This window comes from Colletotrichum siamense (assembly GCF_013390195.1).
Source record: "Colletotrichum siamense strain Cg363 chromosome Unknown KSG_Cg363_contig09, whole genome shotgun sequence".
Taxonomy (NCBI): Eukaryota; Fungi; Ascomycota; class Sordariomycetes; order Glomerellales; family Glomerellaceae; genus Colletotrichum; species Colletotrichum siamense.
Window position 1 is genome coordinate 235,595 of NW_023501022.1, and position 13,827 is coordinate 249,421.

Here is a 13,827-nt window from a genome sequence, read left to right on the forward strand (position 1 = left end):
GTGAACAGCCACGGGTATCTTTTACATTATCACGGACTTGTCAAACTACTTATGGATGCAAAATACCGGCGTCCACGAGGGCGGTCCAGCGAGCGGGCAAGCCCTTGGCGACATCTTCGGCCGTCTGGCCAGCGTCGTTCTGGATCGCGCGGATGTCCTGAGCGTTGTCATTTGTGAGGCGAACGATTTGCAGCGCCTCGGCAGCCTTTCGCGCCGACTGGGGAAAGAGATCAGTGGGCAGGGGCGAGGCGATCCAGAGTAGCAGCCAGACGACCTCTTCCTGAGACTTCTCGACAGCAACGTGAAGAGGGCTCTTGCCACCAGCCAGGGGGTCCTGGTAGCGGATCAGCTGGCCCAGCTGAGTAATGTCGCCGTTGAGCTCCTCGTTGGCGTCCTGGAGGAGCTCCACGATACCCTGAACATCGCCTTCTGAGCACATGAGGTGGTAGGCACGGGCGGGACGGGCCTCGGGATGGGCGTCAAGGTAGGCCTCCTCGGTGATGTTGGGCAGGATGTCCAGGGCGTCCTGCAGTCCGCCCTCGTTGACGTAGCGTGTCAAGATGGCAGCACCTGGGGTGGTGGACAGGAAGGGGTTGGTGACGGAGGGGCCCTGCTGGTTTGTTGGCAGGTATTTCTGGCAGGATGGGCAGTTGAGAGAAATGGCGATCTCTGCGGATTGGTCCAAGAGACATTGCCTGGTGCATGGTGTAAGTCTGGTTAGGTCATCTCATCATGTTAGTGAGACTGGGTTGCGTACCAGTGGAAGTGGCATCCGCAGGGCAGCTCCAAGTCATCGGGCACGTTCTGGGTCTCCTCGGTGCCCTGGCCCTCATCTTCACTATCAGGTTCGATGCTGATGACCAGGGGGTCTTGGCAGGCTTTGCAGACGGCAGCCATGGTTGTGATGTGTGCAAGGCGACTTGTGGTTGTGGTGGATGAGGTTTGGTGCTGCGAGAGCCAAAGTGAGGGGGCGACAAAGGGGGTGGTGATGATATGAGCACCAGCAGCAGCAGCACCGTAAGTCAGAAACAGCCAGGTGAATGCGGTCTGAAGTATGCGAATCGGGGATTGAGCCGCTTGTCCTGACACAAAAGCTTCAATGTCGCGATGAAGGCATCGAGATCAGAAAATTCGAGGTGGGGGAGAACCAGGAGCGGGGACTGTGCTAGTTTGTAGATGCACACGGTCCAGATAGCAAATTGGGAGCCATCCTGCACCGTGCATCTTGAAGTGACTGATTTCCAGTCTCGGATACCACCCTTGGCGTCGACACTAATTTCTGCCGTGGTTGTTCTGCGCATTTGGTACCTTACGTGGGCTTCCCTGCCCTTGCACATGTTCCAGAACATTGCCCAGAGGGGCTAATCATTAACGGGCATCAACCCACGGCATTGGGCTGCCTGTTGGAGCCAGACGGGGGAGAAGCATGGCAGTCCGTCCGTTGTGTTGTGCTACTTTGGTTGAATACCATACCTTGGGTACCTAGCGGCATAAATGTGAAATCCAGGGATGGAGGAAGGGATGGCTTCGACCGAAGCCCAAGGAGGACCTGAGCTTGAAGGCTGCAGCCCAAGATGAGGGAGGAAGCATCGAGAAGCCAAGAATCAGTCAGAGCTGGTGCCTGTGAAGGCGTACGTTGGTCTTTACGCAAGACCGGTACAACGGGGTGGGCTCACTAACACACTAACACGACCGTCTGTCTTTTCTGTCTGTCTGCCTTACGCAAGTCCATGCGGCTGGAGGCCGCAGCGAAACAGGCTTCCCGCGTATCCTGTGCGACCGCAGCCCGGGGGGGGGGGCACCCGGTGCCATTCGATTCGGCGGAAGGGCCGGAGACGTACCGTGAGCTGAGGTAAGCGCCATCGAGTATTCGCAAGATACCTCTCGTTCGCAGCGCTGGCAGTGAGAGCACATGTACTTTTCATGGCAGACGCTCGTCGACGCCTAGCCAAGACAGGAGAGGCAAGGTACCGGGCTGGAATGCTCGAGGCAGCCAATCCTCATCCCCAGGTCAGCTAATGCCTGTATCATTACATCAATGGCCCCTCCCCGCCCCCGCCAACAAGTATTATCGTCGCTGCTGGAGGAGAGGAGGTACGAATACCTTTGTGTAAGGTAGTGAGTGTACAGAGTAAGGTAGGTCTCTCGGGTTCTCACACTGAGGTGCGTACTATGCAGTACGTAGGTAGGTACGCCGTATTATTGCTGCTGCTGCTGCTGCTGTCTGGCCCCCGCATTGCCCTGCACCCTGCTCTGCTCCGCTCCGCCTCGCCTGGGCCCAGTGTCCATCCCATCCACTCATTACCTTCCTTTACCATTGCGATCATCCGTCATTCGGGCGCTGCCTCTGACATTTTACCTCCCCGGCCTTGCTTGATCTTTCTTGCCTTGCTGCTGCTTGTGCCTCTGCCTCTCTCCCCATTACATACATACAACCAAACACCACAACCACAACCTCAATCGCCGCCACAAGGAATCGTCGTCTCTTCACCTCTTCACCCATTGCTGCCCGGCAATTGCAGCTCCATCTACCTGCCCACCCATCGAGCACAATCCCTCGCATTCCTCCCTCACCGTGAGGCACCTTACCTCCTCAACTGTCCTCCGCCAGCGTCCGTGCGTTCCGGAGCTTCCTGCGCATCTACCGCTCCCAGGTCCGCTTGGTCCCTGATCTCGTGGTTCGGTTTCCTCCCGCGCCGAGCGCACTTTCTCCAACTCCAAGGCCCTTGCTGCCGTCCTGCCCAGTTCAACCTCTCCTTCTCGATCCTCGAGTTGTGCCTCCCTTCTCCTCCCGCCGCGCCTCCTTCAGACACCCGCCATCATGAACGTTCTCAAGCTCCAGAGGTGCGCATTGCAAACCCCCGCACCCCGTGATTCATCACCAAGGGGGTTGGCCATTACTGACGCACATCTGCCGACAGGAAGTATCCTCAGTTCCCCCAAAACGAAATCTACGGCCTGAGCGACGCTTTCCGCAAGCTCGACATTGACGACAAGGGCTATGTTGACGAGGCTACTGCCATCAAAGCTACTCAACAGAGCGAGCGCCAGCCATACGATGTCGTCAGACAGGCCTTGAAAGAGGTTGACCTCGACTCGTCTCGCCGTGTCGAGCTCGAGGACTACGTCGCCGTACGTCGCCGTCATCCCACCCACCCCTCGTCCTTGCCCCAGCCCTCCAATTTCCCCCTCTTTGCTGACCGACCCTTTTACAGCTGATTGCCAAGCTTCGCGAGTCTTCTCCTGCCCAAAAACGCATGTCAACAGGTCCTACTGCGCCCGCTGGCATTGTCGCGCAAGCAACCGGCGGTCATGCCAAAAAGGCCAGCATTGGCAAGATTCACGTTCAGGGCTCAAACGCCAACGTCACCCACACCATCAACGAAGATGAGCGAACCGAATTCACCCGCCACATCAACGCCGTTCTGGCCGGCGACCCAGATATTGGCAACCGCCTACCTTTTCCCACTGACACCTTTGAGATGTTCGACGAGTGCAAGGATGGTCTGGTGCTCGCCAAGCTCATCAACGACAGTGTCCCTGACACCATCGACGAGCGTGTCCTGAACCGCCCCAAGAAGGCAAAGAACCTCAACGCCTTCCAAATGACGGAGAACAACAACATCGTCATTGAGTCCTCCAAGGGTATCGGTCTGTCCGTTGTCAACATTGGCAGTGGTGATATTATCGAAGGCCGAGAGCATCTGATTCTTGGTCTGATCTGGCAGATCATCCGTCGTGGCCTGCTGAGCAAGATTGACATCAAGCTTCACCCTGAGCTGTACCGCTTGCTCGAGGAGGACGAGACTTTGGAGCAGTTCCTGCGCCTTCCCCCTGAGCAGATTCTTCTGAGATGGTTCAACTACCACTTGAAGGCGGCCAACTGGCCTCGCAGGTATGTCAATTGCCCAAATTCAGGGGAGACTGTGACTGACGCATGACAGGGTCAACAACTTTTCGACCGATATCAAGGACGGCGAGAACTACACGGTGCTCTTGGCACAAATCGGCTCCGAGTACGGCGCGACGAGAGGCCCTCTCCAGACACGCGATCTTTTGCAGCGAGCCGAAGAGATTCTGCAAACGGCCGACAGGATGGGTTGCCGCAAGTTCCTTACGCCAACCTCTTTGGTTGCCGGCAACCCTAAACTGAACCTGGCATTCGTTGCCAACCTCTTCAACAACCACCCCGCGCTCGACCCCATCACCGAGGAGGAGAAGCTGGAGGTTGAGGACTTTGACGCCGAAGGAGAGAGGGAAGCTCGCGTTTTCACTCTTTGGCTCAACAGCTTGGACGTGCAGCCCGCGGTTCAGTCCTTTTTCGACGACTTGCGCGATGGCACTGTACTTCTGCAAGCGTACGACAAGGTCATCAAGGGATCTGTCAACTGGCGTCATGTCAACAAGCCTCCGGCTCACGGTGGAGAGATGTTGCGCTTCAAGGCTGTTGAGAACACCAACTACGCCATTGAGCTGGGCAAGCAGAATCGCTTCTCGCTTGTCGGCATCCAGGGTGCGGATATCACTGACGGCCAGCGCACCTTGACGCTCGGCTTGGTTTGGCAGCTGATGCGCAAGGACATCACTGTCACTCTATCCACATTGGCACAGCGTCTTGGAAAGCGTGAAATTACAGACTCGGAGATGGTCAGATGGGCCAACGACATGGCTCGCAAGGGCGGCAAATCCTCGAGCATCCGTTCCTTCAAGGACCCCGCCATCGGCACCGGTGTCTTCCTGTTGGATGTGCTCAACGGTATGAAGAGCAGCTACGTCGACTACGATCTCGTCACCCCTGGCCACACGGATGACGACGCCTACCTCAACGCCAAGCTCAGCATCAGTATCGCGAGAAAGATGGGAGCGACCATCTGGCTGGTGCCTGAGGATATTTGCCAGGTCCGCAGCCGTCTGGTGACTACTTTCATCGGTAAGTGCTTTGGCAAACGCTTGTTTTCAGCATACTTTTGCTAACCCATACTCAGGCTCCTTGATGGCCACTGCGGAGAAGCAGGGGCTGTAAACCGACTTGACGACCATTTGTTACGCGGCGTGAACGTTATGTTTTGTCAATGAGGATAGAAAAAGGCCAAAACTTCGGCGAGGCTTTGTCGATTGCGTGTTTTGTAGTTGAATGAATCCAAGTCATCAGAATATCCCCCAAAGACTTCCCTGCCTGCCTCGTGTCCCCTCGAGAGAGTATGTAGAACTTTCTAAATTCGAAATTGTAGTTTGAAACTTTCTGTAATACGTCTCACGTGGTGCAGTCTTGTGAGTATGGTACAAATTTTGTCCCGACCATTATACTTGACTCAAGTTTACAAGATGAGGTACAGGCTGCAGAGCAGACTGGGACCGGTAAAGATGCCGAACCAGAACATGATGTTGCCCAGTGTCTTGCGACCTCTCATCCAACTCGTCCTGCTGAGCTGCACAAGCTTTTTCCCCTCCCATTAGAATAATCTTGAGATAGGTTGATTGAAGAAGGGCACAAGGATCCACATACCGGTAGCTGGCACATTTGCAGAAAAAGGAGGTAGCCCCTGAGCTTCTTGAACAGGCACCACATGACCAATTCGTGCACGCAGGCTGAGAGGAAGAAGGTGATGAGCGTCGCAGTGTGGCGGTTCACCTTCATGGATGAGATGGAGCTGTGGTAGACGTGGCGGAGGAGAAAGTTGTGCACCGGGCTAGCGATCGTCAGCTGGGGTTCAGGGGGTTTCGAGGGTTTGGGTCAGAGGTTACCGGTTCCAGTCACGCGCGAATTGGTCCCAGGACACTGATGGAAGTGTCTTGTCAGTTTCTGAGCGAGTCGGCTTGGGAAAAGGTCAACCTACCGCTGTTCCACCACGCGTCGTAGAAGCTCCTATCGGCGAAGTAGGTAAGCTCCGCCAGGGTGTTGAGAATCGTTTCCCAGATTAGATACCAGGCCATCTACTTTCCCTTAGTCTCTGCATCAATGTTAGGGGGTGTGTTCGGATGTCTGAGTGCTTACCATATATTCCATCATAAAGGGGAAGATGAGGTCGCTTAACATCCAGGGGAAGTAGCGGAATCTCTCAGCGAGGGGCATGCCCGTCTCCTTCATGGCCACAGTCTGCATCACGACGGGATCTGTCAAAGTCGTCAGTTTAGGCCTGTGTCTGAAAGTCGTGGGCGCGGGGGTTGACCAACAGATGAAAGCCTGAGACACCATGATCATGACAAGAATAATGCCAAAGGTAGCGGCCGTTTTCTCGGCGACATAGTACCAGTCGATGGAGTCAGAACGGGGGTACTCGAGCTCGTACACGACGGTCGGCAACACAATGTACTCGTAATGGTTGGCGAGGGTCAGGTTGTTCGGGTACGCCCGCGCGACGCTCGTCGCCTTGCCCCTCAGCTCGTCGGTGAGCCCGTCAATCTCCCACTTGATGATGCGCTCGAACACGCGGACCTGGTCGGCGTCGAGGGGCTCGCCGGATTCGATAGCGTGGGAGATGCGGTCGACGTCCGTCGTCTCAGAGCCACGAGTGTGGGTGACGGAGTGTCGGCGGCCTTTCATCTCGGCTGCAGACGGGGGATTGTCCAGGTGGGAAACGGATATGGTGGATGCCGACGGACTGGTCGTGGAAGGCGAGTTGATGGGGGCAACATGTTCCAGCTTTTTCAACTTCGAAAGGAGGTACTTTCGCTTCTTGTATACTGTGGAGAGGTGACCATTGTAGAAGGCGTACGAGTGCTGCTTCATGAGCATGACGATGCCGTGGAGGACGAAGAAGACGGTATGTGTCCAGGGCCAATCTCGGATGAGGGTGAGACCGACGACGCTGCCGATGAAGATCGATTGCCAAACCTATGAGAAACCCCTGTGTAAGAAAGAACATAAGGACAGCATGTTTTACGGCAGACTTACATTCTGGATGATCCAGCCAGACCGATTCCAGTCAAGATAACCGCTGAAGATGAGTCGTTGCAGAATCCAGCCTACGCCGGTGATGCCACACATGACACCGTCGGAAGCCAACAGAACGATTACATCCCGCCGGAACATGGTCTTCATAATCTCGTTGGTCCCCAAAGGGTTGCCGGTGGCCCTCCAGTTGGCCGCCCCGATCTTGACGACGAACAGCGCCACGGCTAGCCAAAATAGCGTGAAGAACCCATGGAAGGGGCTATTTGCCGTCTGCTGGTTCTGCCGGTCAAAGGCAGAGAATTGGCGAGTAAACACTAGGTCGCTGAACTTCCCCGGCCGCCGTGGTCGTTTCGGGTCCTTTTCCTGTTAATTTGTGTCAATGATTGTGCCCTCAGTTTGTGCGTAGTCTGTCCCTGTCAGGACAGAGTCACTAAGAGCATACCCGTTCGAGACCCCGTCTGATGACATCGCGAAGCTCTCGATCATCAGCGGACAACACATACGTCTTCAGGTCTTTTCTGTCAGCTCCTCCAGTGGACTCGTCTATGCTCGAGGCTTCAGACAAGGTCGAGCCGTCCAGAGACAACTTCCTCTCATGGTTTGATGAGTTCTTTAGAGGCGACGATGTGTTCTTGGCTGCCGTTCTGTCATGGCGACGTCTTGTGAGCTTGGGCTCGTCGTAGTCCTCCTCACTCGTGGTCTCGGACGGGGTTGAGTAATTTGTCCTGCCTCCGTTGGCCGCCCGTAATGCGTCTCGCAATGCATGGGGTGAATCCCGTGAGGCCACCGGTCGTGCCGCCATTCTAGAATCTGAGGGCTCTCAATGCGTTCCTGCGTCTTCGCACGGGCACAGCGGGAACGATGCTATGCACAGCTCACTTGAGATGAAAAGAAGCACCAATACGATGTTTACGGTTCTGTCGGCGAAAGCTATAAGATGAGGTCGAGATGCTGAGGCGCTCTGACGACGTCAACAAATGTCAGCGCCAGTGTTGTTTGTTTATAATACTTGAAACTATCGTCAGGATGAACAGAGTGTGAGATATTGCTGTGGCGTGTATACGTGCGACAACGCTTATTCCGAGGTCGATGTAACACTGCGATACGGCGAAGTAGGGCGGCGCGATTCGGGACAGGGAAGTATATGTCATTCAGCCCGCGCGACCGGGAAGACGTACGTTTGCAAGAAGCTACCAATGACTCGGGTCGAGTACGAGATAAGTCCCAAAAAGCATCAATGGAAATGGGCCAAGTAAAGCGAATCAGAATTGAACCATAGTCGGGATGAAACGTCAAGTGGGAAGAGCAGAAATATGAGGACGATGGCGGTTTAAAAAAACGTTGAGAGCGCGGTGCAGTGCAGTGAAGGATTTACGGGTCTGCCGGGCTCATCGCGGGTCGTCCGCCTCTGACATCGATCCGAGATGATCTGAGATGGCCAGACAAAGACGTCGGCGGGTGATCAACTGCGGCCGAGGTTTCCGGGGGGGAAGGGGGTTTCTCGTCTTCGCGGGCGCCATAAGCCGGGAAGCGTCTGGGCATTTGAGGGAACGGAGTGTCGCGTAGTGCGAGTAATACGACAAAAGGCAGCTCCGAGGGATTGCGAGTTGCGAGATCCCGCGCATCCCGTTGGAACAGCGAGAGGACACAGGACACAGGACCACGGACGGAGGCGTGGTGTACGTGGACATGGGTGTTGGGATTTACTATGTAGAGGCGACTTGAGTAAGAAGAACACGTTGGATGGAGTAAGGTGTGGGCTCCATGAAGTCAGTACGAAGCGCAAATGGGCGCTGGCATAGGAGAAACGAGTGGATGAGGACGGTGTGGTGGTCGTCTCCATACAGGCAACCCCAGTTGGCAATGTTCTTAGCAGGCGAGTAGTATGCTCGAATGAGGTGGCTTGACGCCCTCCGACTGGACCTGTAAGAGTTTCCTTGGTCGACGTCGATTTACACGTGAAGAGACGAAAGGGAGGAAAGATGGATGGCGCAGATGGTCAAGACATGGAAGACAAGCGCGACGACCATCTCCCGCATGTCTCTATCCACTCGCTGCCTCGACGATTAATGTCTCGCATGCCCTGGAGACGACCCTGGAGATGCCAGACAAGAGAAGGAGAGAGTGAGTCTGGGGTGCGTGTAGGCAGCCTGGTCGCCTCAACTGTGCTAGGAGCAAAAGGTTTGGAGAGCCTCAGGGTGGCATCCAACTCGCCTCCAATGTGGTGATCGGACGATTGAAGCTCGGCAGGCGAACAAACCCTACTGCACTGGCTACCGCGTAGGTAGCAAGAGGAAAGACGAAGTGTTCTCTGACATCAAGCTGTCGCATCGTGTGGCCGGAAGCGGAGAGACAGTGTGCATCCGCGCTCGACCCTGGGGCCCGAATCATCCGTCGGTGCGCACCGGGCTGTCTCTGTCGAGTGTCCGGGCTCGTTCGGTTGAAGGTCTGTCGGTCTGTCTATCTGCTAAACATTCGTTGGTCACGCACGTCGCGCAGCAAAGGTTGTTGTTGTTGGTGGTGGAGTGCAAATTCATAGGCTTGCTGACCGGGATGCCGAAGCGGGAAACGGACGGGGCGGGCTCCCGCTCGGTGAGTGTAGACGGTGACCTTGGAGTTGTTTCCGCAAGTGCCAAAGTAAATTTGGCGTGCTGGCTGCCAATGACATCACCCGTGGTCGAGCGGGCCGGGGGGGTGTTCCTGTCGTTCCGTTTGGGAGACAGAGAGAGCGAGGAGAGAAGCCCAGGGCAGGGCAGGACAGGACACTGAGGAGTGAGGACAGACAGGCAACCTGACCTGACCTGCGTTAGCTGCCAATCTAGCGGCAACTGCCCGTCGGCGTTGAAACGCGACCCTCTGCCATGTCCATCCATACCTTCCTTACCTTAGGTACCTACCTAGGTAGGCACAGTGTAAGGTACTGACCTGGCTGGGCATCCGCCGTTACGTAAGCTTTTGTTTCCAAGCTCCGAGCGCGGTCTTGACAGGACTGACCACTGACGTCCTTCAGCCAGTCACAAGCTAAGTATGGGGCTCTCCTTCTCGGACACGTACCTGAGGTACCTAAGGTAGGTACCGTGAGGAACCCGAGCTCGTTCCAGTGCCAGTGGCCCCCCCCCCCCGGAGCCATACCAAAATCTTTTTGTTGCGCCAGGCCGATCCCGAACCAACCCATTCCAGTTTGCCTGTCTTGTCTTTTCTCCTCCTCCTCTAACCACTTCATCATCACCATCACCACTCCACGACAAACCACCAACGCGCATCCATCTCGTCAACGGAGCTGCTCCATCAGCCCTCAATTGTCCTTTCTCCTCCATCTTGCCCATCATTCGAGAGCCTCACTTCCTCTTCTCCTAGCCTTTGAAGTCGTTTCCTCTCTCTACGTAACCAGTCAACACAGCTCATCATGTCGCGCGGTGGAACCACCCTCTACGTGACTGGCTTCAGCCACGGCACGCGCGCCCGAGACCTCGCCTACGAATTCGAACGGTATGTCAACTGAACTCAGAAACTCCCACGTCGATGCCTCCGTCCGTCCTGTTTTGCCCGGCACGCGAGAGCCTTCCGAGATTTCCGATTCTTCATCTCCTTCCCTCGCCCCTCCCGCCCATCGTCCTCGTGTCCTCGTCCTCCCGTCCTCCTCCGCTGCTCCTGCCTCAGCATATCAATACTATATGCCTCCCTCGCCCTCCGTCCCCGTCGATGCGTCGTCAAGTCCTCGTTCGCTCGCCTCGGCCCGCGCGACCAACCCGCCGCCTGTTGTCCGCGCCGCCCTGGTCCGCCGGCCTTCCGTCCCAGCGAGAACAGACTCACGAGGCTACCTGCCTGGCTCTGCCAAGCCCGCCCGGCGCCCGACTCTTTGTCTCGTTGAACAAACAAAAAGATCAAAATCGAGAAAACAAATATTTGAAAAAACAAAAACAAGATCCCGAGTATGTATGGAGATGCTGACGTTCTGGCTCCCCTGTAGCTATGGTCATCTAGTCCGCTGTGACATCCCAGCTCCTCGTTCGGCTTCTTCTAGACTGTAAGTTGTCACTGTTTCCCCCCTCTGACCATGTTTCCGCCGAATGCCTGCGTACTAAATCTTGCTCAGATTTGCCTTCGTCGAGTATGAGGACCGTCGCGACGCTGACGATGCTTACCATGAGATGCACAACAAGCGCATCGGCCGCGACGACATCCTGAAGATCGAGGTATGATGACGCGACAACCGGTCGACACGTCCGATCCTGACATGTTCGCAGTGGGCTCGCACTCCTCCTTCTGCCTCCTGGCGCTTCGACTCTGGCCGGGACCGCGAGCGTGCCCCCCGCCGCTCTTCTCCCCGCCGGGGCCGCTCTCCCTCTCCCCGTCGCAGCACCCGCGACTACTCCCCCAGAAAGGACGATCGTCGTGACCGCGACCGTGACTACGACCGCGAACGCCGCGACACTCGTGACCGCTCTCGCAGTCCTGACCGCCGGTTCGTACCCCCGGGATGCCAGACCCACCCGATGGAGATGTTGACAGCTGTGTATTAGTGACCGGGATACCAAGGACGATCGTGATGAGCGCGACCACCGTGAGAACGGTACCAACGGCGACGACCGAAAGGGTACGTGTATTCAATCGTAGGAGACAGCCATGGAGTCCGCAAGCTGACGAGAACGCACTACAGCCATTGACAGCCCTCCCCCTGCTCACGACGACCTGGATGTCGCTGCGGAGTGATAAGTATACTTGGCAAAATCTTGTCGGGTTGTGCGCGGCTGTGCCAAAAGTTTTCTGATTTTCTTACCCGGTTCTCCCCTCACCTGTTGAACCTGGATCTGTAAAGTGTCCTCACCATCTGGGAGCTTTTTAGTCTCGATTCGACCGATTCGGCTTCGGACCCGGAATGCGAGGGCTGAGCTGCCCGACGTAGGCAGCATTCAAACTTTGTTAGTCATATCGGAGTGATAATGGGCGGAACCTCCGTCTCGGCGATGAGCTTCAGACGACGAAGGTTGCGGCGGCGGCCATTTGATAGCATTTCCCAATTCGTAGTTTTAGAGAAATTGAATGTAGGTCTTTACAGAATTATATGGGTTTAGATGTCTGTTTATCATTTGTGAGTCCCTTTGTTCCGCGGTGCTACTTGAGAGATGTCTGTCGTGGTCTTGAAGAGAAGATGTTACCAGTGGGCTTGGCCTCGGGTGATTAAGGTCCGTTGTGGCATTTGGGTGATGTTTTCATGCGGGCAAACACCTACCTTCCGTGGGGGTCATTTCAAGGGATGCCGATCACGCGTGGGCTTGGCGAAGCTGGGCCGGTGGCCATTCTGTCTTGGACGTGTAGATTTCGGTGCGGGGAAGACGGCAGGCAAGGCGGGGTGTCAGTGTTGAGAATGGTACATGCGCGGTTGTCGATGCTGGGAGTGTTGATAGGGAGGATCCGGAGGCTCGGAAAGAAGAGAGAGGTGAAGTTTCGGCAAGTTGGCCCCGATGTAACCCGGACGAAGCCGACATTCGGTGGGAGAAGGCCCGGACCTCATTGTCGGGACTGGATGAGATGATGCGGCAACACAAACCGAGTCCAATTACTATGTAGTCTATTTGGCGTCTGCAGACCGGTCCTGGCTGGCTGGCTGGCTGGCTGGGTGCTGTGTGGCTTAGGTAGTAGCATCAGTTGGCTATCGCAGAGTCGTCAAGTCCATAAACGCCCATCTGGGAACTCTGGGCATTGCCTCCTCCGCCTGGTCGGGGCTGGCAGACCGTTAAGCCCCATGACCCAGGTCTTTCTTTCTCCTTTCCTGTCATCTGCCGGAATCACTGCATCTGTTTCTTACCTGATTTGGCACGTGAGGCACATGAGCATGACTTGAGATTTTGAAATGTCACGAATTGCAGCGGGCGTCCGTGGCTGTGAGGAGCCCCATTTCCCCCCGGCTTGTCGTCATTTGTGTGGAGAGAGTGTCGGAGGCCACTCCAGTGACTCCACTGGCGACTGGCAACAGAAGCATCGCAACCTACCTAGGCCGCACCCGGAATGATCTCGTGTGCGAGCAAATCCACACCAAAGGGCGGCCTTTTTCGAGCCAAGGACACTGGGTTCTAGGGGTGCAACGTCTCTGGCTTTCCACTACCCGACAGCTGTCTGGGTGTACAGGAACTTCCCCGGCCCAGGCAGCTTGGAGGGGTTTAGGTGATGCTGGGCATGTAAGTAGCTCTGGGGAAGAGGTAGGTAGGTAAGGTACCTTAGGTGAGGTACCTTACCTGGACGGACACCTTCCGACGGGGGGCTTCCTCCCAAAGCTGAGAAGCTCAGTGTCCAGTGTCCCGTCACTGTCATTGAGGTGCCCGCCGCCACCCGCCCGACCCTCTAACTGCCAGGTGCCAGGCTATGACACTGGCGACGGGATTGACCTACTTGTTGCTGGAAGCTGAAATTGGATCTGGCCCGGATCTTGATCTGCGCCTGCGCCTACTGCGTCTCTGCGTCCGCGTCCGCATTTCCTTTCGCGAACTTGACTTGGGACCTTTGCCGCCCCTCATTGAACACTGTAGCAACATTCAAAGGTCTCTACGCACGAAGATCACGACATCTCAACCGCTCCGTTGCATCTCGCGCACCTCTGACAGTCTCTCATCTCGTCGCCGTCCCTGCCTTGTCGACTGCGCCGCCATCTGCCCGACTTCTTCCTCAACGTTTCCCTCTGCAAGGTTCGACCTGTCCTTCTCGTATTCGACTCCCACCACGCGCCCCTCGCTCTACACGATCCGCCTCGTCACCCCGACTCGACCTGCAATTCCTCGAGCACTCGTTGACGATTGATAGCAGTGCACCGACCGACCCGTCTGTTACCCGTGCCTTTCCGTCATCATCATTGTCGGACCCATCCACGCCATAGCCGCGGCACATGGGAGATTGCCTTTCCCGACGACCAACTTCGGCCCAAAAAACCGCGATAC

General features: G+C 56.1%; 5 protein-coding genes across 5 annotated transcripts; 3 read left to right on the forward strand and 2 right to left on the reverse strand.

Annotated features, from left to right (window-relative positions):
• Positions 1-49: 49 nt before the first annotated feature.
• Positions 50-897, reverse strand: CGCS363_v012845 (uncharacterized protein; the record flags this gene model as incomplete). Its single annotated transcript, XM_036644694.1, has 2 exons — positions 50-695; positions 758-897. 2 exons carry the CDS (start codon positions 895-897, stop codon positions 50-52), a joined length of 786 nt encoding a protein of 261 aa, XP_036489535.1.
• Positions 898-2,821: 1,924 nt separating this feature from the next.
• Positions 2,822-5,023, forward strand: fim1 (Fimbrin; the record flags this gene model as incomplete). The annotated part of the gene is made up of 5 exons (XM_036644695.1): positions 2,822-2,844; positions 2,922-3,132; positions 3,216-3,895; positions 3,945-4,930; positions 4,986-5,023. 5 exons carry the CDS (start codon positions 2,822-2,824, stop codon positions 5,021-5,023), a joined length of 1,938 nt encoding a protein of 645 aa, XP_036489537.1.
• Positions 5,024-5,318: 295 nt separating this feature from the next.
• Positions 5,319-7,697, reverse strand: ARE2 (Sterol O-acyltransferase 2; the record flags this gene model as incomplete). Its single annotated transcript, XM_036644696.1, has 8 exons — positions 5,319-5,438; positions 5,507-5,690; positions 5,746-5,779; positions 5,838-5,934; positions 5,996-6,114; positions 6,175-6,835; positions 6,896-7,258; positions 7,338-7,697. The coding sequence occupies 8 exons, from the start codon at positions 7,695-7,697 to the stop codon at positions 5,319-5,321; spliced, it is 1,938 nt and encodes a 645-aa protein (XP_036489536.1).
• Positions 7,698-10,301: 2,604 nt separating this feature from the next.
• On the forward strand, positions 10,302-11,608 carry srp1 (Pre-mRNA-splicing factor srp1; the record flags this gene model as incomplete). Its single annotated transcript, XM_036644697.1, has 5 exons — positions 10,302-10,384; positions 10,992-11,091; positions 11,143-11,360; positions 11,419-11,492; positions 11,556-11,608. The coding sequence occupies 5 exons, from the start codon at positions 10,302-10,304 to the stop codon at positions 11,606-11,608; spliced, it is 528 nt and encodes a 175-aa protein (XP_036489534.1).
• A 1,650-nt stretch (positions 11,609-13,258) lies between these two features.
• On the forward strand, positions 13,259-13,766 carry CGCS363_v012849 (uncharacterized protein; the record flags this gene model as incomplete). Its single annotated transcript, XM_036644698.1, has 2 exons — positions 13,259-13,578; positions 13,697-13,766. 2 exons carry the CDS (start codon positions 13,259-13,261, stop codon positions 13,764-13,766), a joined length of 390 nt encoding a protein of 129 aa, XP_036489533.1.
• Between the last annotated feature and the right edge of the window lie 61 nt (positions 13,767-13,827).